We start from the raw sequence: 27,990 nt of genomic DNA on the forward strand, positions 1-27,990 counted from the left end.
GGAGGACGCGGGAAGCGGTATTTAAATGGAGAGATCTGCCAGCAAGCTGCGCTTTTCAACAACATGGAGGAAAAGTCTGCAGCGACGGTGGAAGCAGGCACCGCCAGCGCCGGCCAAGCTCAGGTAGGAGAGGTGCAGTGGTGCCTCTTTTTTCTTTACTGTGTGAGCTTTTATTGTGGGGTTTCTTCCTTCCTCCTTTGGAGCCTGCCCTGTAGACTGAGTAACTGTTCCCAGTCTAACAGGATATATATGCATCTGGGAGTCTTTTCTTCTGATCCTTTTTGGTGTGGGTCACGATTTTCTCCCTTGCAAGAAATCACTAGGTGGTGGTTTTCTTTTATAGTGGTTATTGGGCTTTCATGATGGCTTTTTCTTTACTAGGTTAAAGCCACAGTGAAGACAAGAGCCCCAGCATCAAGGAAATGCCCTTCATGCAAGAATCCACTCAGAGATTCCTGGGTGAAGCCACTTTGTAAAGCATGTATTGCTGACCTTGTGAAGGAAGAGTCTAGTCAGCAGAATAATGAATTCATATCTTCATTTAAAGAACTCACAGACACCTTGTCCTCAGTTCGTTCCCTGTTATCCAGGACGCCACAAGTTCTATCAGATTCCCAACAAACGGGTGGTACATCTTCCCAGCCGTCTACTTCTAAGTCTGCAGTGTCAAGCGATTCAGAAGATGAGGGGGAGAGTGCTCTCTGTTCCATCAGGGATTCAGAGGAGGAAGAGAAGGAAGAGGTGGCTAGTTCTTCCAGATACAAATTATCCTTGGAAGAGGTTGATGAGTTGCTGAAAGCGATTTACACCACGTTGGAAATCGCAGAAGAAAAGGTGCAAGTTTCACTTCATGACAGAATGTACCAGGGCCTTGAACAGACAAAGCGCAGGGTTTTTCCTGTTCATAAAGTCCTTACGGAATCTATTGAAAAAGAGTGGAAGGACCCAGAGAGGGCCCCTTTTTTCTCTAAATCCCTAAGAAGGAGATTTCCGTTTGAAGAGGATACGGCGCACCTATGGAACAAGAAGCCCAGAGTGGATGCTGCTTTTTCTCAGGTGTCTCGCCGCACGGATTTGGCGTTCGAGGACATGGGTGTTCTGAAAGACGCCATGGATAAAAGGGCAGATTCTCTCCTTAAAAAGGCTTGGGATTCCTCTACGTCCAGCCTTAAGCCGGCCATGGCCTCCACGGTGGTAGCCAGAAATCTTGAGTGCTGGCTCGAACAACTTAAAGGGCATGTGGAGGCTGGAACAGCAAGGAAAGATCTCCTGGATTCATTTCCGCTGCTCCTAAAGGCAGTAAAATATATGGCCGATGCTTCTGCTGAGTCTATCAAAATGTCTGCCAGGTCAGCAGCCCTCGTCAACTCTGCCAGGAGGGCGGTCTGGTTGAAAACCTGGACAGGTGATTCAGCTTCTAAGGTGAAACTCTGTGGTTTACCTTTTGCCGGTGACTTGCTTTTCGGGCCTGAATTGGAAGCAATTCTTGACAGAACGGCGGATAAGAAGAAGGCCTTTCCGTCAAAAAAGAAATCGCCTCCTAAGAAGAGATTTCGTTCTGTTCAACAAACCAACAGAGGTCGTGAACAAGATCAGAGATCAAGATGGACCTCCCATAAAGGCAAAGGGAAAGGTGGAGTCCTCTTTAGACCACCTGACCAGGCCAATAAAAGCAAGTGACAACAGTCTTCCAGTGGGAGGAAGGCTGTTATGGTTCCTCCCACGTTGGGAAGAGGTATCCGCAAGCCCCTTTGTAAAGAATATAGTGGCTCAAGGATACAAACTGGAGTTTTCGGAGACACCTCCAAGCAGATTCCATGTTACTCCCCTTCCAAGGGATCCGGAAGAGGCTTCCTCAATGATGTCTCTTTTACAAGAGCTGATTCAACAGGAAGTGATTATCCAAGTCCCCGAGGGGCAACAAGGCCGTGGGTTTTATTCTCAGATCTTTCTAGTGAAAAAACCCTCAGGCAAGTACCGAATGATCCTAAATTTGAAAATCCTAAACAGATCAATTCGGTACAAGCACTTCAGGATGGACACCATTTATTCAGTGACCAAACTGTTGTCCCCAAACCGTTTCATGGCATCCTTGGATCTGAGGGACGCTTACCTGCACATCCCAATAAATCAGGAGTGCCAGAAATTCCTAAGGCTGGCGGTCAATCTCGGGGAATCGGTCTGGCATCTGCAGTTCAGGGCCCTCCCCTTTGGCCTCTCATCTTCTCCAAGGGTGTTTACCAAGGTAATGGCGGATGCCCTAGAGCCATTAAGGCTGAGGGGTATTTCAATTGTCCCTTACCTGGACGATCTGCTAATTTTTGCAGAGTCCAAGAGCCAGAAGTTGGTACACCTTCAGGAGACTCAGGACCACCTAGAGAGTCTGGGGTGGCTCATGAATTTGGAGAAATCCAGCTTGATTCCATCTCAGCAGATAAAATTTCTGGGATACAGAATAGATTCGGTCCTCCAGAAGGTGTTTCTACCTCAAGAAAAGATCGAGAAGACTCAGAACGCAGTTGCTCGATTACAAACCAATCATCAGGTTACTGTCAGGTCGGCCATGGCAGCTTTGGGCTTGCTCACAGCCGCTATCCCTGCAGTGCAGTGGGCAAGACTGCATTCCCGTCTTCTCCAGAGAGACATTCTGCAGAGTTGGTCATACCCGGAACATCTGGAGAAATCCATCAGAATCTCCACGAAAGCAAAGAGATCTCTGTGGTGGTGGAGGAATTCCAGAAATCTGGAAGAAGGTCTGCAATGGACTTTCCAGACGAACAAACGTCTGACGACGGATGCCAGTTCGTGGGGTTGGGGAGCCCACCTGGAAGGCCGGACGATGCAAGGGACATGGTCCAAAGCAGAGTCCAGGAAATCATCCAACTGGCGGGAGTTGAAAGCCATCCTTTTGGGTCTTTGGTCCTTTCAACAGACAGTCAGGGGCCATCATGTGCAAGTTCTGTCGGACAACATGGCAGCAGTGGCCTACGTGTCAAAGCAAGGAGGCACAAGAAGCAGACAGCTATCAGATCTGGCAATACAGCTACTCTCCTGGGCGGAGAAAAATCTAGCCTCTCTGACAGCGGTGCATCTGAAGGGGTCACAAAACCTTCTAGCAGATCTGCTGAGCAGGAAAAAGGTGTTGGAATCAGAGTGGAGTCTGAATCAAGAAGTATTCATGCAGATCGTGGAAGTCTGGGGTCTTCCCCAAATAGATTTGTTCGCTTGTCAACAGAACAACAAAGTCCAAAGATTCTTTTCCCTACACAGGGAGGATCAGGACTGGGGCTTGGATGCTCTAGCCCATCCATGGGACTTCCGTTTGTCTTACGCGTTCCCTCCATTCCAACTGATTCCGTTGGTTCTCAAAAAGTTCAGGGAAGAAAAGACCAACTTGATTCTGATTACACCTTACTGGCCAAAGAGACCTTGGTTCGCCCTCCTGCTGAATCTTGCCTCAGAACCTCCCTGGAAACTTCCGTACAGGAGAGATCTTTTGACACAGGGGAACCTAGTGTACCCAGAACTGGACCGCTTACAACTGACAGCGTGGTTACTGAAGAAGACATCTTGAGAGCCAGAGGCCTGTCAGAAAAAGTTATCTCCACCCTTCTCTCCAGCAGGAAGAAGGTGACTAGGGATATTTACTTGAAAGTCTGGAGAAAATACAACTTTTGGTGTTCCAGCAAAAATTTTGAATTAAAAAATTTAATTTCAGTGCTTGAGTTCCTCCATGAGGGAATGGAGAAAGGACTAGCAGCAAGTACTTTAAAGACGCAAGTAGCGGCTCTTTCAGTTTTTTTTGAAAAGACTTTGTCCCAAGAGACTCTAATCATTCGTTTTTTCAAGGCATTAGCCCGCAACAGGCCAATAGCCCTTAAAGTATTTCCCAAATGGGATTTGACCATTGTGTTACAAGGTTTGACTAAGTTTCCTTTTGAACCTTTAAAAGAGGCTTCCCTGAAGAATTTAATTTTGAAGACTATCTTTTTGATAGCAATAACCTCGGCCAGGAGGATCAGTGAGATCCAGGCCCTCTCAATTTCAGACCCTTTTTTGACAATTTTTGCAGATCGAGTAGTCCTAAGAACGGACCCAGCCTTTCTTCCAAAGATTGCTTCATCTTTTCATAGATCACAAGAAATTGTCTTACCAACTTTCTCCTCAACTCCTAGTAATACTCGGGAAGAATCCTTTCATACCTTGGATGTGAGGAGATGCTTACTTCAGTTCCTTCTGGTAACTAAGGAATTTAGAAAGACAAATGCATTATTTGTCATCTTCTCAGGGTCCCGTATAGGAGAAAAAGCATCAAAGAGCACTTTAGGCAAATGGCTCAGATGGGCAATTGAACAGGCTTATGTAGCTCAAGGAGAAGAACCTCCAGAAGGCATCTTGGCGCATTCTACAAGGTCTGTGGCAACCTCATGGGCTGAAAGGGCCGGTGCTTCGCCTGATCAAATCTGCAAGGCAGCTACCTGGTCCAGCTATTCAACCTTTATTAGACATTACAGGTTGGACTTGTTGTCAGCTCAGGATCAAGCCTTTGGCAGAAAAGTTCTGCAGGCAGTGGTCCCACCCTAAGTGTAAGTTACTCGCTTATCCTCTCCAGGTGCTGTCCTGAAAGGCGATCTGAGAAAACCTTAGTTACTTACCGGTGACGGTATTTCTAAGAGCCTTTCAGGACAGCAGCAGCTACCCCCCCTTGGTTTTGTTTATAATATAATTTGTAAATGTTTAACCTGTGGTAGTTTATGTTTTCCAGCATGTCGGAGGCTACTATATGACTGAGGCATGGTGGAAGAGGAGGAGTTTTTATTTGCAGTGTTTCCTGTGGATTGGGTGGAGCTGCGCTCTCTCCAGGTGCTGTCCTGAAAGGCTCTTAGAAATACCGTCACCGGTAAGTAACTAAGGTTTTTTTTACCTGCCTCTAAACTCCCCTGAATGGTATCCATTCACACATGGGATTTTAGCAATGTTTTAGCAGCAGGGGTCCTAAAACTTTTTAAACAGGGGGCCAGTTCACGGTCCCTCAGACACTGTTGGGGGCCAGACTATAGTTTGAAAAAAAATATGAACAAATTCCAATGCACATATTTTATTTGTAGTGCACAAAAAAGCAATACAATATTTATTGTTTTATTTATATACTGTATATATGACCACAGCGTGCCCCCTTTCAATGCCAGAGTGACCACAGCGTGCCCCCCTTTCAATGCCAGAGTGACCACAGCGTGCCCCCCTTTCAATGCCAGAGTGACCACAGCGTGCCCCCTTTCAATGCCAGAGTGACCCCAGCGTGCCCCCCTTTCAATGCCAGAGTGACCACAGCGTGCCCCCCTTTCAATGCCAGAGTGACCACAGCGTGCAGAGACTGCCAGAGAGACCAGTGCCTCCTCCTTGGCCAATGGCATGGGTTTGCCTTTTGGCCATTCTGATTGGCCAGGAGGAGGATCCATGTGACAATAGCGAATTTTCATTCGCTATTGTCACACAAATAGGTGGGCAAGGGCGCAGTGCTCTGCGCCCCGGGTCCACCCTTTTCTGAAGCATATTACAGCTTCAGTGAGTGACCGACAGTCAGCCCTATACCGATCCCAGCCGGCTGGCCGGGTTCAGGACCCTGGCGGGCCGTAGTTTGAGGACCCCTGGTTTAGAGTGAGGAAAAAAAAAACACTGCCCGTGCGTCCAGGAGCAGTAGAATTCTGACAGAAAAAAGTTTGACGCTCGTAGACACATCTAAACGCATCTAAATGTGTTTAGCGCTTGAATGTTAATTCCTTTTAATGGCCAGAATAAATTATTATTCTGGCCACTGAAATAAATTACCGCCCAAGCGCTTGATGCCTGTAAACCCACCTAAATGCTTGTAAAAGTGTTAGATACTTATACAAGCGTCAGCCTTTTTTTTTTTTTTTTTCTGCAAAAATGCTGCTACCAGGAGGAAAGGCTTCTAGGAGAGTTTGTACACATCCTGTTGGCATGAGGCCTTAACAGCCACTGCTTCTGAGAAAAGTTGCACCATCTGCCCCTTCTGCTCTCTCAGCCTTTCCTATCTCTTGTATTTATGTTCTCCCACAATACATCACATTCCACTCATTTACAGAAAGAGCCTCATTGCGTGAGAATAATAATATGAGTTTTGTAAAAGGAGAAGAACGCAGAAGGAGGCGAGCGAATGGCGCAACTTTTCTCAGGAGCAGCAGTTGTTAATGCTCACAGTGCCAGGGGACTGCCACTCAGAGCACTATGCAGCAGGTATGATGGAGACACTACAGGGAAGATTTAGGCCCGGTTCACATCATCGTGTAGAGGGAACTAACCACTATGCGATTTTATTGAGTAATTTGTACGCGATTTTGCGTGTAGCATAGGGCCAATCCAGTCACTTGAATATGCTGCCCTACGTGTCTTTATCACATAAAAAGAAGCTTCTGCTCCTTTTTGGGAAACAAACTTCTCGTGATTTTGATAGGTGCGGTTTGCAGCATGATCCTTTTGTGCACAATCGCAGCAGAATCGCATTACAGTTGGGGTGTCATTAAGGGATTATGGCACCCAAACATGCGTTGTGCAGCGATCGTCACACGATTTGGTATCGCAGGCAGAATTGCAGCAATTCTGCAGGTGATTGCAAATTGCGAAGTGTGAATGGAGCCTTACACAAGAAGCAGCCACCTGCAGGTAATGGAAAACACACCATAACACATAACTTGTGTGTTTGGCGCTGTATCCCAAAAAAAAAAACATCAGCTTTAAATTTATTTGTGGCTCTAGAAATGGCTCTGTTGTCGCATACAAAGGACATTTCAGTTTATGAAATAAAAGAAGGGGGTGAGCTTTAGGCAAGGTTCACATCTGTGCGATGTGAAAACGCACGTATATTCGTGCGTTATAATACTTGTTGCAATGCAAGACATTCATTTGAATGGGTTGCTTAACACACAGAAATGGCACCAAAGAAAGCCATGTACTATTTTTTTTTTTTTTTAAAAAAGCACTTCACCGTAATGCATAGTAACACGTTACGTGTGTCATGCATTAGCAGGGTGTGTTGGGTGCCATTAGGAATGAATGGATGCGCAGAGCACCTTTTAATAAAGGCATTCACAATTTTGTCTGCATTCATGTGGTGCACAGATGCGAACAGAACCCTAAAGTGAACCTGTCATTTGCCCATTCTAATTGGTGGTGGATTAGTTTCCTGCACCCAGCACCCTACACTGGATTCTTGCTGTTTTTGGACATTTATTTCACTATATTATTATTATTATACTATTTATTTAACGCTTAATTGCGTTATCTCATTGGGACATTCATCACTGAATACTTTATATAATTTATATATATTTAAGTTTACACTTTATTGGTTGATATAATCACATGATCACTGGTATTGCTTTATGCAGGTTGATTTATTATCAATACCTCAATTTAGCGCGGCTTTTTCTTTATAATTCTTTATAATCATTCATGAAAAAGCAACAGGCCTTGTGGCCAGTACCTCACAGGAACATGGACAAGACTTGTAGGAGTTGAGGAGGGCTGGGGACAACACATTGTAAGTTTAGCTCCCTCTAGTATGTGTACCAAATGTAGTATAAGTTTCTGTTAGTGTAGGTACATTTATTTGGCTCAGGGCTAAGCCTGAGCTGTGAATCTGGGTCAAGGTTCAGTGACTCAGGGCTTGATGACTCATCCTAGCAGCCTCTTTGTTGCCTTTCTCTGTTTTCTGGGACATTGGAGAATGTTCTAGACATAGAGGGTGGAGGTTAGGAGGAGCTGCTTGACATATTTATGAGGTCCTTAGCCTATCCCCAACAAAAGGGCTGTCAGGAGGCAGATTAACCTAAACCTAATTAAACATAAATAGACTTGGGCCATGCCAAGCAGGGGCAGCTAGGTGGAAGATGGAGTGCAGAGGAGGCTATCAGTGGCCTTAATGGGTGCCCGCTAGTCTGGGGGGGATTTTGAGCCGGAGCTTGGGTGCTGGAAGGATCCTGCCACAACACATGGAGGAAGCCCATCCTGGAGGCACAGGAGCATGTGAGAGGACAGCAGGAGCAGGGCAGCACTACTGGGGACCTACAAGGGGAGACTGCCATGTGTAGCCAGTTCTCCCTGAAAACAGCAGTGAGCTTAAGTCTTCATCCCTTCCCTGGGAGATCTACTGAGAGTCAGCTGGGAGGGCTGGTGTGAGTCAGTCTGGAAGACTGTGGAGGAAAGTTAGTCTGGAGGGCTAGTGAAACGGGCAGCTGAAGCCAGGAGGGATGGTAGTGCCCAAAGAGGTGGTGCTGGGATCAGTGACCACAGAGAGGAAGTGCTGGGAAAGTGTAAGCTGGGTCACTCTACTGTTCTACACATATTGTGACTGCGAGTCCCTGCCTGTAATGGGTCTTCGCTACAATTACCACAAAGTGACATAGCTGGTAACCAAGCAAGTGTGCGCTGGAGGAAAAAAGTTGGAACTGTATATGGACTGTACATAGGAAGAGTGGTCCTAAAGAGGTTACTGAAGTTTTGCTAAAGTTAAGTGGTCATCCCGTAATTTCCTATCCAAGCTATTAACCCTCAATAAATCAAAAAAAGAAAAAACAAAGCTGGGGATTGTTCTCTGTCTCTGGAGTGCCTGTGAAAATTCAGTTTGCCTGGCTGTGCAGGGTGGGGGACCCCAGTTCATCTGCGGCCCTTGGGAGTAGGTGTAACTGCAAAAAAGATATGGTTATTTTTTTCTGCCACTATAATGCATAAATGCAGTGGAAGGGTTGAATCCATATAGGAGTCTGAGGTCGTGTGCTGAGAAGGCCCTCACTTTGACCATGCTGTCACCGCTAGCAGGACAGGCTACTGATCATGTGTCTGCTGTGAGAGCCAAACACTGCGATCATTTTTTTGGGACACCGCCTCCACCTCCTAGCTGAGCACTGGCACAGAGAATCGCTTCTGGGACAGATCAGAGTTGTTCTCTGTGCCAGTTCCGACCAATCAAAATTACTCTAATCCGTCCTGGAAGCGATGAAGAAAGAAGGGCGACAAGAGCGGGGATTTAAAAATCCCTGAATTGCTACACCAGCTATATGGGCACTGACAGCTCAGCATCCTCGGGGGTAAGTAGAGGGGGTTGGGGAGGGTGTAGGCTGGTAACTAACCCTTTAATTAGCTGTATACTTGTTCAGAGTTGGTGACTCAGAAAGTAATGAAGACTGAGACAGCTAGAAGGTCAGCATGACGGTCTGCATCAGTGCTTGTCTACTTATGTGTGCGGCCCCTGACATCATCAAAGGGCCACACATAATATTCAGTATATGTAATGCTTGGGAGGACTGTCAGAAACTGCAGACCTAATAGAAGTAATGAGGGTCAGAGAGTGTGGACAGGTTACATTTTTGGTTGGAGATATGCTGCAGAAGATAAAACGATCCCTGCCCGTGGAGACAGAACGGCGGTCTGCCATTGTAAACACGGCAGACCGCTGATCTGTCAGTAATAAACACAGGGTTCCTGTGTTCCTCTTATTTAGGAATACAGATCTCTTTGTTCATGCAGCAAGCCCATCCCCCTCACAGTTAGAAAACACCCCCCCTAGGGACACATTTAACCCTTTGAGCGCCCCTGCTGTTAACCCCTTCCCTGCCAGTGTCATTATTACAGTAACAGTGCATATTTTTAGCACTGATTACTGTAGTAATGTCACTGGTCCCCCCCCCCCCAAAAGTTTCAAAAATGTCAGTTAGGGGTCCGATCTGTCCGCCGCAATGTCACAGTCCCGCTAAAAATCGCTGATCGCCGCCATTACTAGTAAAATAAATAAATAAATATTACATAAATCTTTCCCCTAGTTTGTAGACCAGATAACTTTTGCGAAAACCAATTAACATACACCTATTGGGATTTTTTTTTACAAAAAATATGAAGCAGAATACCTATTGGCCTAAAATGATGAAAGAATTGGATTTTTTTTTTTAATTGGGAATGTTATATAGAAGGTATAAAATATTGTTTTTTTCAGAATTAAATAAAAAATCACAGAGGTGATCTAATAGAACCAAAAGAAAACTCTATTTGTGGAAAAAAAAGGACATCGATTTTATTAGGGTACAGTGTCGCATGACCGCGCAATTTTCAGTTAAACTAAAGCAGTGCCATATCACAAAAAATGGCCTGGTCATTAATGGGGTAAAACCTTCAAGTCTAGAAGTAGTTAAAAAAACACCCACTCACCTGTTCCACAGTCCAGCGGTGCACTCAGCCCAGCCGTCTTCATCCTCCGTCCTCCCTCGGCGGAGCCAGAATCTTCACTATGGGCACCCGACTGTGACAGCTTGCAGCATCACAGCTGGGTGCCTACTGCACATTCACGAGTCGCACTGCGCATTGTGAATGGTCGATGCAGTCTTCTGGGACCTGTCAGTGTCCCAGAAGACTGCAGGGGGAGGGGGAAATGAGAACTTTCGTTGCCAAGCGGCACTTGGAACGTAAGTGGGAAGCAGGTGCCTGTCAAAGTAGTCGGGTACCTGCTACCCCCGCCCCCCGCTCCTCATAAATGCCAATTGTGCAAGAGGAGCGGGAGAGGAGTCCTTAAAGCGGAACTTCCAATTTTGGGTGGAGCTACTCTCTAACTTAAAAAATATATAAATATATAAATATAAAATATGTGGCAAATGTGTGTGTATATATATTTTAATGGACGAATCTTCCATTTATCCATTTGCATATATATTTTTTGCCACATGATATTTATCATAAATATATATATATATATATACACACACACACTCTCAGGCCACAGATTGGGCAGCAGGACATCTTTCTGGACAGGTTTTAAGAATTTAAAGGTACTGAAGATTTTTTAGACAAACATGGCATCGCAGGCAAAATAATTTCCACGCCCAGCTGATTTCTAGTACAATAATCCAAGAAATAACATTATCACCTGCTTAGTAGAAGTTTTTTTTTTACTTTGTTGCTTTGCGCCAAGTAAAGTACACCTTACACACATTGTAATGTTCTGTAGTAGTGCCCTCTAGTGGTGAGTTAGGAGTTACTCCCTTTTCAGTAAATAGTAAATTACCATATACTGCAAGTGAAAATAAAACTGTCCATACACAAAAGTCAAGTATGTAAGATCCAACTGCCCAGTGATTGTGTCTAACTATCAACTTAAGTAATACTAGTGTACATGTGTATGCACATCTGTAAACACAATAAGTGTTATTCTTACCTAGAGGGAACCTTAACATTAGTCAAGGATTTGAGCATTCACATAAAAAAACTGACCATTGCCCTCTTCTGAGATCTGCCTCTAGACTTCAAACTAGACTCCAGGCACAAAAAAAAAAAAAAAAAAAAAAAAAGCGATACAGTTAGGTATTTATTAAAAATAAAATTTGACTTGGTATAAAGCCTAGTTCACATGGGCAGAATGTCAGGCGGCACCAGCCGGTTCAATAGAAACTGGCCGACATGAGTCCCGTGTGTATGGTAGCCGGTCTGACAGAAGCTGGCTGTTGGCATTCTCAATTCTATTTTCTCAGATCCTCTTTTTTTGAGTCTGATTTCAGTCTTGCATTCTTCCAGTTCTTATGAACATTGCCCAGTTTGGTTGCCTATTGTCCAGCCTAAAGCTGGGTACTAGCTGAAGGAAAAAAACAGAGATCACTGTACTAAAACTAGCTGTGTTAGTACAGCGATCAACCCCAGCTGTGCTATTGTCTTCCCCCCCTCACCAGAACACAGTGTACAGTGCCCCCAGCCATTGGACTGTCCACAGGGTGGTACACTGTAATAGCCAATCTTACTGGGCAGGTGCAAAGGGCACCATCTTGTGGAAGGAAGCACTCACTGATTTTTTTGTTAACCTGGCATACCAGATAAGAGAAGCGGCAATGTGCATTGTTCATACATACAGAACATACCTCACAACTTTCGAGCTTCCAAGAATGAGGGACTTGATAGGGAGGAAGTGACTTGCGGCGCACAAAAAAGTGGGTGTGGCAAAACATTAGAGTGGGAGGGTCTAAGAGACATGGTTAAACAAAACCTGGGCTTCCTTGTACCTCCATAATTGCTGTTGTGTTAGCCTGTTAGGCCCTGACTTTTCACATATAGCAATTTGGGATCTTTACTGGGCAGATGCAAAGGGCACCATCTTGTGGAAGGAAGCAGCAAAGCACACACTGATTTTTTGTTAAACAGGCATACAGGACAAGAGAAGTGATACTTTGCAGACAACACAGAGTTCATACATACAGAAAAAGAGAAGATACTTAGAATGCGGTGCACCCGGGAGACACAACAGTATCACAACAGCAATGGAAGACTCAGCCCAGCCTTAGTCGATGTCATTAAGGCCCTGTACACATTTGGTGATTTGGGATCACGGGCTGGCAGAATCCCAGTGATTCTGCCTGCAATTCCAAATCACACTGCAATGCTGGCAAAACTTAGCATGTGTGTTTGTGTTCCTTTCATTTTTAGTGGCACCACATTTTGGTGTCACTAAAAATGAATACAAACACACGTGCTGCGTTTTGCCAGCAATGCCATTCGATTTGGATTGAAATCTGGGTGTGGCAGCGGGCGGAATCACAGGGATATTCTGCCCACAATCTCAAATTGCTACATGTGAACAGTCAGGGCCTAACAGGCTAACACAACAGCAATTATAGTAGACTCAGCACCCAGCACCTCAATCAACAAACTTTGCCAGCAGTTCCCACAATTTCAGATACCTAGTTATAGTATGAATCAATGACAGGAAGAAATTCTGCATGGCAGTTTTAGCCTGAGGAGCACAAAGGGAAAGAGGCACACACACACACACACACACACACAAATATATATATATATATATATATATATATATAAATAATCAAAAATTTGAAACTACGCTTGGAAAACATCATTATTAAAACCATGACTAATTGGTGATATAAGCAGCGACTCTGCTCTGCTGTGAGATAATTAACACAGAATACATTCAAATATGTAACAAAAAAGCCGCGCAAAAATAAAGTGATAATGAAAAAAATTTGAAAATAATAATAATAATAATGTATGCGATGCATACTAGCACATTATGCCATTAACTTTCAGGGAGAAGATTTCTTGTGGTTTACTACCACTTTAAGCTAAGACCAGGAGGCCTAGCATCACATGGAAAGGGTCAACAACTTAATCAGCAGGACTACAATGTAGCAGGCTAGCAGCATGCATACATTTAAATAGGGATTAATAACCTTCAGGGCAGCATTCAAATTTAGTAGCACAGCACTCCATACAGCTAAGGGTAAATTTCAGAATGTTCCCACTGTTATGTGAATGTGCAGATAGCACACACATGGGGAGAGAGAGCCTGTTCATTTGTAGGTCTCCTTCCTTTTTTTTTTAGAGCCAATCTTTGTCATAAAATAGATAACACAAGAACAAAAAAAAAAAAATCCATCCTGCCCACTGTGCTTATATTAAGAATGGCAGGATTGGCTTTTGTAAGATATCATCAACCTTACACCTATTTCACACTCTAATGTTGAGGCTGAGGTATGCATTGCAACTATGAAATAAGAGGAGGATAAGAAGAGATATTATGAAAGAGTTTATAAAAGAACAGAAGAAAAAAACTGAACTCCAACTGTTCTAGCAGCCATGAACTTGATCCATGGTTGAAGTTCAGATCTAGAGCACAGCACACAGAGAGAGACACACCTGGTGGTTGTTGGTGACCTGTCCTCTTGGAGTTAAGGTTAAGGTCCAGACTCCAGCACAGCAGCACTTCAGTGAAAATTGAGATGATCCTTCCACATGGTACTGGCAAGCAGGCAGGCAGGCTCAGCTGAGCTAACAGCACTCAGACTCAGGCTCAAGCAGCTCTTTCCCCAATCGACAGCCAACAGGCAGGAAATGGCAGCTCGAAGAGAGGAGGAGCAGATCATATGTGTCAGTGGGTGGGATAGGTGCTCCTGCTCCCTCCCGCTCTGCTCTCAGTGCTGCTGTCCTCCTGGAAGCTTCTGTAACTGGCTGGACAAGTCAAGACATGTCTCTGGAGTCTCAGTCTGGACTAGAGAGGAGGTGTGGAGGCAGAGCAGACAGGCGACAGATTCATCCCAAGCCAAGCCTACAGCCCGGGCGGCACTCCAGGTGGTCAGGTGGAGTAACAGCAGGCAGCAGCATTAAAATAACAATGCATTAGTGCCTACATGTATATTGTACACTGATGCTCTGGGGGGGTTCAACCCCCCTAACCCCCCCCCCCTTATCTACGTCCCTGTTCTGACAGAAAGAAAGAGCAGAGTAAGCTGAGAGAGAACCTCATTAGTGTGTTGCTGCTTCTTATCTTTCCAATTAGGGAGGTGACTTGGTTGGCTATTTGTATTGCTTCTGCTTCTGGTATTAGTAAATAGATAGGAAGGTATACTATATTTACTTGTTTTAAACTTTTTATTTTTTTTACATTTCGTCAGTTACCTCCTAATTTCTGCCCTAAACAAATTAAGTCATATATCCCGAGAGTCTTCAGGTGGGGTAGAGGGGCTTTCTCTGCTAAGCACACCCTCCTGCATGCATGCCTGAACTAAGAGCAGATGGATTCCACAAAGAGAGTTCAGGTTTAAAGGAACCTGTTCTAAGATGATATGGAGGGGGCGTGGCTAGGCTCTTCACGTGAGCAGATGCAGCTTTCTCTGCTCCCATCAAAGATTAGAAAAATCCCCTGGGACATTCCTTCCTGATCCCCCTTTTAGCCTAGAGACGTCCCTCCAACAGCAGATCACCACCCGGGAGTACCCTGAAGCGGAGTCCGGTAACCCGAGCAATGACCATGGAGGAATAAGGAAGACAGAGCGGTATCGGCTCCGGGCTTCCAAGATGGCGCTGGCCCACTCCCACCACGTGCTCATGCCAGCCTTAAGAACAAAGAGTGGCTGAGAAACTAGGGTGCTTTGACGGTTAGTATATATCTGTGGAGATTATAATGTTTGAACAGTTGTTTGCAAATATAAGCCTCAGGCATGTAACAAGCAAGTCCTTGTCTGGGCTTTAGAGAGTGTGTGGAAGGAAGATTGAATTAAGGCTGGAGATGAGATATTGGTTACAATCTTCAAACACTTTCTGTTCTGTTCTGATACGATTCATGATTCAGGTTTTCTTTTAAGAAATTCTCTTTCCCTGAAGATAAGATATTTTTTTTTATCTTTGTAACATATTTAGAAAAGGTATAGCAATGAGGTGTATAATAAAAATTGGATTTTTGTATTTACCTGTAAAATCCATTTCTTGGAGTACATCATGAGACAAAGAACAGGCTATAAATCATGACTTCAGCTATAGGTGAATGGACACTGGCAGAAAAAACAAGTCTCCCTATATAACCCCTCCTATTCAGGAAGCTCCTCGGTTTTGTAACAAGCAATGAACCCTCCAAAAAAGGGGAAGGACCTCTGTGTACCATGATGTACTCCAAGAAATGGATTTTATAATTCATTAGTTAAGTATAAAAATCAAATTTTCTTTTTTATACATCATGGGACACAGAGCAGGCTACAAATCATGATTACCTGAGATGTCACAAAGCAATGCACACGAGGGGAGGGAGACACAGTAGTGTCAGGCTCAAAGAAACCACCCCGCAGCCCACAACTCACTCCGGCCAAAAAAAAAAAGAGTATTATTGGCAGCCCCTACATACACTTGGTTAAACCTCATAAAGGTGTGTACTGAAGACCAGGTTGCAGCCATGCAAACCTGATCCATTGATGACAGATAGCCCAAAAGGTTCCAACAAATCTGGTAGAGTGAACCATTACTTGAAAAAGGTGGAACCTTATCATTCAAGCCAAAGGCTTGGGCTATAAGATGACGAATCCACCATAAAATGATCCACTGTGAAATGGTTGACTTAGTAGCTGCCTGATCTTTCCTAGGTCCTTCAGGAAGGACAAACAATGAATCTGACCGCCTGATTGTTGAACACATTGTCAAATACCTCTTGACAGCCCAGACCACATCTAGTGTATGAAAGGCTTTTTCTTCTGTCGACTGAGGCCTTGGATAAATGAAGGCAAAACAATGTCGCGATTGAAAGAAAAATTAAAAATAAGCTTCAGCAAAAAAGGACAGATGGGGACACAGTACTAACTTGTCCTGATGGAGTGAAGCGATTGCAACCAAAAAACGAAAAAAAAAATCTAACAGGCCTAACAGAATCTCACAAATTGGCTCATAACGTTGTTTCTGTAAAACAGACAAGACCAAATTCAAGTCCTATGGGCATAAGGATGACCTAACAAGCAGAACCATACTGTATGTTAACCCCTCAAGAAATGTGCAAAACAAAAAATGAGAAGCAATTGGTCTCGATATCTGGCCTTTAATGGTACTTAAGGCCAAAATCAATTTCAACCCTGAATGGAGAAAAGTCAATTACATATTTATGGGGATGAAACTTCCTAGCCTCCCAACAGGACACATAAAACCTAGAGGTCCTATTGTAAATCTTCCTGGAAGAGGGCTTCCTGGCCTTTAATAAGAGGAATAACTGCATCAGAAACTCCTTGATTTTTCAGTACATGGCTTTCAATAGCCAAACCAGGGATTAAAAAGCAGGATGCATAATTGGACCTTGCGACAGGAGGTCCAATTGAGCTGAAAGCCCTCCACCGCCAAATTCTCAATGTCGGCGGACAATGTTCCCCTGGGCCAAGCCGGTACGATCATAAATCACTGGCTTTCTTTCCAGTCGAATCCTGCGTAACAGATGTGAAAGAAGCTGAATTGACTGGAAACATTTATTAAAAAGTCTGTCCCATGGCATCACTAGAGCTTCTACCACAATTTCCTGCAGGACTCATTTCCGGGAGACAAACCTGTCCAGGTTTGTATGAAACTGAATGCTAGCAGATCCCCTTCTGGCCTGCCCCATTGCGGTCCGAGTTCCTGTGCAACTCATTTTAAATGGCTGAAATTGCAATGGATTGCACCAAAAGTAGTGCATGCACTACTTTTTGAAAATTGCACTGCACCGAATTGCATGCAAATGCACATTTGTAATCTGCATTTGAGATGTCATTGACACCCACACACCCAGTGCTTCCAGTACAAAACCCTAAATGAGCTCCATATGTAGGGCATGAGACCCAAAACGATGAGGATCAAGGTTGTTAAAAAGAAATTAACTTTACAAACCACTTTAAGGGTAGAATTTTGGATTCTGGGTTTAATGAGACTTTAATTACTAAGCTATTCAGCTTCATCTAGTGGCCAAAATGAAGTATAGCTTTCTGAAATACCATAATGAGTCAATCAAATGAATTAATATTTTAGAAATGAGCAATTACAGAAAGATTGTGCAGCATGCATGAATGTGTGTGACATTTGTCCAACAAATATTTTATAAATAGACACCACAGTGTGTCGGTGACTCAATGAAAATGTAGGCTCTATTAGCAATCACTGGCAGCAACTACCTTTCCCTGCAAACACTCCATAATCTGTCCGCAATCTGCTGCAGGATTGTCCAACACTTTGACTGATGCCCCGTACACACGTGCAGATTTTCGGCCGAAAAGATTCGGCCGACGACTGATCGGCCGATTGTAGGCTTGTTAGTATGATGCTTCCGACAGCCGACAGCGCACTTTCGGCCTAACAGAATCTGTCATGCAAGCATTAAAATTTTTGTAGGCCGACACCAGAACGGCCGATTGTTCGCCAGTCAGTACAGAATTCGGGCGACACACATCTACAAATCTCAACACGCATGATCGGAACCAAATAAGGTCCCGGAAGAATTTTCTCAAGTAAACTCAACATTTTATCCAGAAAGAACTTTCGGCTCGCGGCAGTCCAAAAAAATATGTGAAATGCGGAGCACATGCTCATCTTGATAAATGTGAGAAGAAGGAAGCTGCTGCTCATAATGCCATACTTTTCTAATAAAAAGGCATGTGTTCTGTTATGATGAAGATAATGTTTGTCTATTCTATCTGTTCTATCAAAATTTAGAATTAAATAATTTTAACTCTTCACCATTATCTTTGTATTTTGACTGCAAAAATCTAACTATTGATATGTCCCTTTATTCTTTTAGGAATTAATGTATAAAACATATTTTGCTGGTTATGCACAATATTAAACATGTTAACAAATTAAGATAATCCATTTTTTAATTGCAATCTTATTTATTTTTTGAACTCAGAAAAATCAAACAGAAAACATTAATACTTTCTGTATTTAAAAAATAAACATAAAAAAGGTCCATTTGGACTAAATTAAATTAGAAAATGAGAAACAGGGGTAAAATAAATAATAGGGTACAAAAATTATAATTGCTGATAACCATAATCAGGCTGCCATGAGGGCATGTTGGGATCATGCTGCTCATATTGCCACTGGCCATGTGGCATTTGGCGAGGTGGTGGGTGTTGTTGTGGAGGTGGAGGGGGAGGGCACGGGTGCTCCTCGCACGCGTGGCTGTGCTCCGTAAGGCAGCCCCTTTCCGCCTTGTGCAGGACATCCAGAATTATTTTTGGGCATATTGCCGCTGCAGGAGGTCCACTTGCCCTAGAGTTTTCCCCGTCATGTTTCCAAATGATTTGTGTGCCTCCGGTTTCCGACGGAGGGCTATGGTGGCCTCACTTATAAATTAGTCAGTGATGTCATCTGTGTGTTTTCGTTTTTGCCTCCGTTTGGCAGGAGGTGGTGGAAATAATTCCGAGGGCTCCACAGGCTCCTGGCTGCAACCTGGCTCCTCCTCAGTGACACTTCCCTGTTGATGAAATGAACAATTGATTAGAATGTTATAGTGTATATAAAAATGCATGTTTGTTATATTATTGTGAACAAATAGCAGACTTTACATACAGTGGCGTATCTAGGGTCTCCAGTGCCCTTGTTGAGGAGCTGTATTTGGCAACAACCCCCCCCCCCCCCCAAGATCAATGTAAAAATGTACCCCCCCCCCCCCCCAAAATCTAAAAGGGCATTAAATGTTTCTCATTTGTCCCTTGTTTGCCCAGTGTAGAGCTCTCTAGTGGGCAATCATTGTCTCAGGTGTGAAAAACAAGAAAGAGAGGGGTGAGAGATAGAGAGAGGGAGAGAAAGAGGGGGTGTGAGAGAGAGAGGAGGGGGGTTGCAGAGAGAGAGAGGGGCCTGAACTTGCAGAGGGCTTGATGTAGGGCATTGAGAGTGAAGCGTTGCAGGGAAACAGGAATAAGGAAGCCACCTGCCTTGCTGACCCAGAGTGAGAGACCAGAGACATGGAAGCAAGGATGGATGTATCATTTGCAGGAGCTGTTAGTTTGTTAGTTTTGTAAAAAAAAGGTTGAGCCAGAGGAATGCTGAGGCTACAGCAGTGTTTGTTAGGACTGGAGGTGTGCTGGGGATGCAGCAGTGTTTGTAAGACCGGAGGTGTGCTGGGGATGCAGTGACAGGCAGTCTCAGTCTCCTGGTCTGTTGGCTCAGCTGCTCTCAATGTTTTACACCTGCATGAAGCTGCTCTCAATGTTTTACACCTGCATGAAGCAGCTCTCAATGTTTTACACCTGCATGAAGCAGCTCTCAATGTTTTACACCTGCATGAATCCGCCTGCAAACTGGGGGTTCTGGGGTGTGCAGGCTGAGTGGATTTTTAAAAAATCACTAAAACAATGCCAATGTTTTTGCGACCCACCCCCCCTTGGCCTGCGCCCCTGGCGGTTGCCTGTCATGCCAACCCCTTGCTATGCCCGTTTACATAAAGGGTCAATTATGGTTTAGCTTATAATTTTGTTACATGATTACATTTTTAGCAGACAGTATATTGTGAAATGCCATACCTGAGTCAAACTCTCCTCCAGGATATCTTCCTCCTGGCTGGGATCAACAGAGGCATCTGCCAAAATAGAAGGCAGCGTGGAAATTGATGGCCTGGATGCCAGGAATCTGAGGTTCTCAAAGTACCACAGCCGTGGAACAGGGATATCTTCAGCTGCTGCTCCAGACTTTGTGGCATCTTCGATTTTTTTTTACCTCTCGCCTGTAGGCAGTGCGAATGCTGCTAATTTTTTTTTTAATATATTCAGGGCCAGATTAATGTAGGGGCTATTGGAGCTGCAGCTCCAGGCCCCTACCTTTATATAGGCCCCGGGTTGGCCATATTCCCTGTTACCGCTCTTCTGTCACTTGTAAACACAGAAGTCTGGCTTCTATGCTCGCTTCCCCAGGCAGCTCCCTCAGAACCTCCCCACACAGCACGAAGGCCGGACAAGGAGGGACAGTTGCCGATGCATGGATGTGTTTATGGGCTTCAGAGACAGCATCCCATGTTGAATTAGGCATGCATGGCTGCATCCTTCCTCCTCTGGGTGCATGCCAAGGCACGGCCCTTAAGGCCCTTCAAAATCCTCAGCACCAAGCCCATGATGCTCTTAATCCGGCCCTGAATATATTCAATATTTGCCCTTGGATATACGGGCTGGTACAAGGCCACTAGGTGTTCATAGGCCTGTTGTCTCAGATGCCTATTTTTGTATTCTGCCAATTTCATTTGCCACAAACAGGGCAGTTGCCTGAACTCATCAATATATTTGATCAAGAATTCATGGTTGGTGAAACAGTCAACCATCTTGCAGTACAGTATATGCCTGCAAGACACAACACAACACAAAACATATTAAAATAGCATGTATTTTGGGACATAATAAAGATATTCCTAATAAAAGCTGTATACGACCCAAAACACACACTTTCTAATCAAATAGTCGTACCTTTGTTTGCGGTGAAGAGTCTTGATTCGCCGATCGCTCATGCTCCAACCAACAACCAACGATATGTCCGCTAGCGAATCGTCGACCGAAAGATCTGGCGTCCTTTAAATACAGCGCACGCGTCAACTCCTCCTCCAGTGGCGGGCTTGTGCAGGGGTGTGTACGTGCCGAAGATCAGGCCTACATGCAACACACACACACCTGAGGCGGTGGAACAATCTTTGGCAAGAAACATGTCTGAAAGATCTGAGAGTTCAACTAGTGTGGGCCGAAGTGGTTGGGCCACCAGAAAAACCAGAGCTACACCCATGACCAAGGGGGAAATGGTGGAGATTTTAGGAATCCTAGAAAGGATGGACTATGATGGGAAGTTAGAAAATTACGAGAGGCCCAATGCCAGGAAAGACCGCATTATAAACAAGGTGGTGGCCTGTTTAAAGAAAAAATACGGTGTGGAGCGATCCAAAGATCAAATCAGGAAACGATGGTCCGATCTCAAACATCGTGAGCAAGATCAGCTTGGGCAAATCCATCGTATTCTGAAAAAAAGTAAGTTATTTATTTTATCATGCAATATGTTTATTTGAAATTTGGTGTATGTTGTATTAACATGTCTAGATTCTAATGTCTATATAAAAAGTACTATTACTCATTTTATTGGTCATGTCGTGATTAGATCGATCTATTGTAGATTTTTTAGTATATTACATTAAAAGACAGGAAGCCATAGTTAAAAATATATGTATTGTGTTGCAACGAACGTTCTTTCTTGCACGAATTTTCTCTGCAAACATTCCTATTAATCACAGATTATTATTCTATTATTCTAACCTTGAAATAGGAGAAAAAAGAAAACTAAAAGCCAAAGAATGGGAAAGGAGAAGGAGAGGTTTGGCAGCTCCATCTGCAGTGGAGGAAGAAGCTGAGGACATGGGCCCAGATGCTGACACAGATTCTCCAAAAGGTAATTGGTTCCTATCACAGTCAAACATTAATGTACCATATTTTTAGTAGATAACCATGTACATGTCTTAATATTTGTTCCTAAAATAGCTATCAAGCAGGGCACCATGTCCTAACAAATGTACCTCTTGTGACTTTTATGATATGGCAACTTTTTTGTATTATGTAGATCAAGACATTCTTCCTGAATTAATACTGGTGGAGCCAACAAGTGTCCAGACACCAGAGCAACATGAAGGTTGGTAGGCACAGATTTTTGGGTAGTGGGATAATAGAAATATGTGTATTTGCAATGGTTGTTTAACCTTATATTCTTGTATTCCCTTACAAATTTACATTGCAGATGTTCCCTCATGCGAGGATGTGGCATCTCCAGCCAGTTCGGATGTTCAGACATCAGAAGAGAAATCTCATGGCAACTTGCCAAGCAGCCTTGCCGGCACATCTGGAAATTTGGAGGATCCTGGACCAAGTGTCAGAGAGCCAGTTGTGTGCCCACGTAGGTTTTTTAATAATGATTTTTAAAGTGTATTTGTCATTTGCTGTATTTGATGTAATGCTTCAAAGGAACGACCTGTTTGTTCAATAATGTAAATTAGGTGTGCCAAGCTTTGAAAATATGTGTCCATTATATAATCATATAGTGTAAATTCGTCATATTTTATTTATTTTTTTAGATTTGTGACTATATGATTATATATTACACACATGATTAAATAGTTTTGCGCACCTGATTGACATTTTACATAAAAAACATTTTTTTGACGTTTGCAGGTTTCTAGGCCCCTTGCACATGGGGCATGAGCTAAAAGATGTGTCAAAGCTTTCTTTAACACCAGAAAAGCAGCTGTAAATACGTGTTTTCATTATTTTGGCAAATTTGCGTAATCACACATTTTGCCATGTTGCTTTTATCAGTGTTATTTTTAGCCTCCAATTGTAAACACTAGTTCCCTATGGGAACCTCTTTATTTGAATGGAAGTTGCACCGTAAGTCGGATCAGGATGCTCTGACTTGCGGGGCCACTTGCGCTGTGAAGATTATTGAGGGGGAACTACACAGAAAAATTGAATAACCCGCCGTGGGTGTCCCCCCCAAGTTCCCAAGCAGGCCCTTTGTGTGTGGTATTGAGTTTGAGGGTAGGCCCACAACAAAAAGATGGCGTGGGTTAACCCCAAAATCCATACCAGACCCTTATCCAAGCATGCAGCTTGTCAGGCCAGGAAAGGGGATGAGCAAGCGGACCAAACCCCCCCTGGACCACAGCAGGACACATGCCCTCAACATGGGGGGGTTTTGTTGCTTTGGGCCAGGGGGGCTCTGCACCCCACACCCAAAAGCACCTTGCTCCCATGTTGAGGAGGACAAGGGCCTCATCCCCACAACCCTGTATGGTGGTTTTGGGGGGTCATGCGGCCAGGGGGTTCCTAGGACTTTGGAAGCAACCTTTAACAAAGGGTGGCCCCCAGATCCCAGACCCCAATCCCTATGTGAATGGGTATGGGGTACATATGTGTATGTGTATGTGAATAACGACAGGAGACGTTTCTGAAATGTTCTTAAATATCTTCATCCGGTCTTCTCCACTCTGCTCTTTGGATCTTCTCCTCTCCACTCTTCTGCTGTCCAATCTTCTGCTCTTATGTTGTCTGCTCTTTTGCCCTAGGCTCTTCTTCTTCCTCCTGTCCTCCTCTGATGCTGTTGCTGTGCATTCTGCCCGTCTCTGGTCTCTGCAGCTTAATATATATACATTACGACCATGCCCTCACAATGACGTCATCATGCGTTCACACCCCTAATGAATATATAGTAAGCTCCGGAGACCGGCAGAATCATCAGCAACAGCATCGGAGGAGGACAGGAGGAAGAAGAAGAGCCTAGGGCAAAAGAGCCTAAGAACAGGGTAGTTATTAACTCGAGAGTAATTTAAGATAACCTGGACACCAAATGTTTCTCTATTATGACCTCATGTAGGTGATTCACATTGACTCAGTTGTATTTTTTTTACAGATCATGTTTTACATAGTTGCACTCTAGCAAAATTGACCAGTGAGGCTCTACAATGCTGCTCAGACCTTGAAAAAATAAAGGAGACTGCAACAGCATTACAGAATAAAATGCGAGATTTCGTGGACATGATTGGCAAATTTTAAACAAAAATTTTAATAAGTTTTAAATGTTTTTATTGGGATGTTCCTGATGTTACACAGTTTTTATTGTCTTTTATGGCATATTTATTACACTCAGCTGTTAAGGGTGTACCCAAGTTTGGGAAAAGCACTTTACAACACCCTAACCCTAACCCTAACCCTGTGAATGTTTGTTACTAAAACATTTTTACATTCAACAATGTGTGTTCAATTCTTTATTTGACTTTCGTTGGGGGGTCCAGGTCTAAAGCTGTGTAAAGAAGCACTAAATGTATGATGGCTGTCCTATTCACATATTTACATGTTAATGAAAGCATTTTGGACACTGCCATATGCGAGTTGCTGGAGGTGTCAATGAAATGTTAAAGATCCCCCCAGTTTTAACGCATATCACAGTGCGATCTGACATTTCACACAGGATCGGATCACACAAGTGGGAACGACTGTGCGATCCTATCCTGATGCGGCTGAATAAATGCATCATGTGCGACTTTTGTGCGAGTGCAGTGCGAATTTAGCCATACAAACTGTATAGCAGTGCGCTCCGATATTACAATATTACATGCCATCAGATGTGCAGTGTGAATTGAGACATACACTTTGTATGGCTACATTCGCACTGAACACGCACACAAGTCGCACATGACCCTTTATTTCTGATGTATCTGGATTGGATTGCACAGTGCTTCACACTTGTGGAATACAATCCTGTGCAAAAAGTAAGTGGCGGGTCACCCTTATGCGATGCAGGAAGGCTGCAAAGTCGCAGACTTCCCGCATTGCATAAGTGTGACTCAACACTCAAGGTACTAGCAGTCATAGGATTCAATATGGCATTGATATTGCCAGTAGCAATCAGTGTAGGAAGATCAGTGTAATCTATAGTGTATTGCTGGTTCGTTGCTCTAGTTCACTTTCCATTACCTACAGTATATATAACACTTTGAGATGAACAATGATCAAGTTTCACATAACACTGACATATCCTAACAGTGGTGGGCAGTGAGAAGGATGTCATAAATGAACACAACATAACAGGTGTAGGTACGTTGTTAATACCCTAATGTATTATATGAAATATATAGGATGGGCACCTTCTGGACAATGACCACCAATGTAAGGTGACATTAGATGAACCTTGGGTGTGACCTAGTTCTCAATGTGAGAGGGTTTGTGGAAATTTTATGGGGTGCAGAAGGGCCTTGTATTTACACCACTGGCTAAAAAATAACACATGGCCATCATCACTTTGGATCAGCTGGTGAGAGACTACAGTAAAGAAACACACTGATGAATGTATTAACCCTTCCAAAGTCACACGTATATAACACATGATTAACCCAAAAAATTATGTTTGGCATATGTGCCCAAATGATTAGAATCCACAATACAGAATCATTGCAATTTTGGTTTAATGTGTCGAAAAATCTGATATCTCTGACATTTATCTTGTGTGTCAAATCTTTTACAACATTATTGGGTGTGTGACATTGATTGCTGCCAGGACACAGCTCCTCTCCCCACAAAATATTCCAGATATTCCTGGCGGATCTGACGGGCCCTCTGTGATGCCAATCCTGAGCGTCCAACTTGCATTGAGGTCATGGACTCCATTTGGTCACGAGGTTGTGCCTCTCCACTTGTACCTGGCATAGCAGGGTCAGTATCCAGTTGCTGCATAACATAGTTTTCTGCATTCCTGCGTAGAAAGTTGTGCAAAATGCAGCAACACAGGACCACGTTATCAACTTTGTACAGTGCCAGGTGTATGGACGTCAGGAATATCCGGAACCGGTTGGCCATTATCCCAAAGGCATTCTCCACAACTCTGCGAGCTCTGGACAACCGGTAGTTGTAGATCCTTTGCCCGGGGGTGAGGTTCCTCTGAGGGTAGGGCTTCATGAGATGCTCCCCAAGCGCAAAAGCATCATCTGCTATAAAAACAAAGCTCATACCCTCAACGGTTTGCTCCATGGATGGCAGGTTCAGAGTGCCGTTATGAAGACGACGAGCGAACTCCGTCTGCTCAATTACTCCCCCATCCTAATTGCGGCCATTTTTGCCAATATCCAAATAAATAAACTCATAGTTTGCATTAACTATGGCTAGCATGACTATACTAAAAAATCCTTTATAATTATAATAAAATGTGCCAGAATTCAGAGGGGGGACAATGCGGACGTGCTTCCCATCTATAGCACCGCCACAATTGGGAAAATTCCACTTCTCCAGAAATTGAGCAGAAATCTCCAGCCATTGCTCTGCGTTTGAAGGAAACTGTGGGGGAAACCAAAAAAAAAACAAGATTTAGTGCTTGAGCACATCACATTATTAATTACACACACAGTTGTCTGTTAAATGCTTATGCAACTTTTTAAAAATATAAACAACAGGAAGGCAATCGTTTGGATTTGGGGATGTAACATCTACATACATTTATTTTACACCTCCTATTGTTCTTATATTGTAAAGGGCCATACACACTATAAGATTCTCTGAAGACTTTTTCCTTCAGATTTACATTTTCTATGTAGTGCAAGGGCCTGCCAGATTGCATAGGATTTGAAAGTGTTTATGTTTGACCTCATATTATCTGGTTTTGGTAAATCGTAAGGAAAAATTGTTCTGAAAATCTTATAGTGTGTATGGCCCATTATACTCACCAGCTAGAGCTGAGATTTACAAACTACGGCCCTCCAGCTGTTGCAGAACTACACATCCCATGAGGCCTTGTAATTCTCTGACATTCACAGACATGACTAGGCATGATGGGAATTGTAGTTCCTGAACAACTGGAAGGCCATAGTTTTAAGACCTCTGAGCTAGAGCTTTGGTATATGCTGACTTTTAGATTTAGCATGTGGGTGGGGGGATGGGTAAGTAAAACTGGGCATTTATACATCAATAAGGGCTTGTGGTCAGTGAAGGTTTTAACATCATTACATAAACATACACAATCATAGGTGGGAATGGATGGACTGATGTATTTAAGATAAATCATAAACTAGGTACTAAAACATTGGCCAAGGAATAATTGTTTGAGGGAAAGTAATAAAATGACCCCTAATTCAAAATACTGTTAACAGGCAATGCGTTTAGGTACACATAGGAGAGAATGGTGGGGTGGTTAGTGGGTAATTTTACAAATGGTTAAGATAATCTACATCTTTACTACTATGTGCATGCGGACAGAGGGTAGTTCAAAAATAATGGCCTGTGTCAATTGCTGTACATCCAAAAACATCATAATTCGGGTGAAACGACTAATACATGTAATGTAATGTAAAAAATTAAACATACCTTGATATAGTCCTTCTGCAAGACCTTGATGATAGCAGAGCAGGTCTCAGGGATGATGATACCAAGTGCTTGGGGGGAGATGCCTGTGGTGAACTTCAGATCCTGCAGGCTTCTCCCTGTTGCAAGATACCTCAAAGTCGCAATTAACCTTTGTTCAGGAGTAATTGCAACCCGCATACAAGTATCCTGCTTCAGAATATAGGGGGACACCAGGGCAAGAAGACGGTAGAAGATGGGATCCGTATGTCCAAAAAAAGTGCTAAAAGTATATACGATATGAATCACCACTATGAATAATAATTAAAGTGTCAAGTGCATCATATGTGTATCACTAATAAATATGTGCAATACTGTAGGATATTCAACTCTGTGGATGATAAATACTTGTGCTAAAACTGTGAGGAAAGGTTGGTACAAAATTGGTGTAAATTGGTGTGTATACAGTTTGGTAAAAAAATTAAAAATAAATAAAGTATATAAAATATAAAAAATATAAAAAACAATTGGATCCACTTAAATCTACAGCCTTATAATCGTAAAATACAAAGCATCAAGTATGGCATAAATAAAGTGCACTTTAGGGATATAAATATTATGGCAGCAATAGTGCAAGTATAAATAAGTCCGTAACAACTAAGAAAGGAGGATAGCCCCACAATGGTAAAAAAACTTTCCCTAAAATACAGGGCAAAAAGTGACTTGAGTGCAGGTGCTCTGATGATGAATATTGGAGGTGCTCAGGTATATGGTGTACGTTTCGTCGTAATGACGTCTTCAGGAGACGTCCTGAAGACGTCATTACGACGAAACGTACGTAGAGCGTCATCGCGCCACATCC

General features: G+C 43.5%; 1 protein-coding gene across 1 annotated transcript; it reads left to right on the forward strand.

Moving 5' to 3' along the window:
• Window positions 1-858: 858 nt before the first annotated feature.
• LOC309556561 (lamina-associated polypeptide 2, isoforms alpha/zeta-like) lies at window positions 859-22,554 on the forward strand (the record flags this gene model as incomplete). Its single annotated transcript, XM_082259008.1, has 3 exons — window positions 859-1,579; window positions 16,239-16,296; window positions 22,476-22,554. 3 exons carry the CDS (start codon window positions 859-861, stop codon window positions 22,552-22,554), a joined length of 858 nt encoding a protein of 285 aa, XP_082115134.1.
• Between the last annotated feature and the right edge of the window lie 5,436 nt (window positions 22,555-27,990).

Source organism: Pelophylax lessonae (genome assembly GCF_965119305.1).
Source record: "Pelophylax lessonae genome assembly, chromosome: 5".
Taxonomy (NCBI): Eukaryota; Metazoa; Chordata; class Amphibia; order Anura; family Ranidae; genus Pelophylax; species Pelophylax lessonae.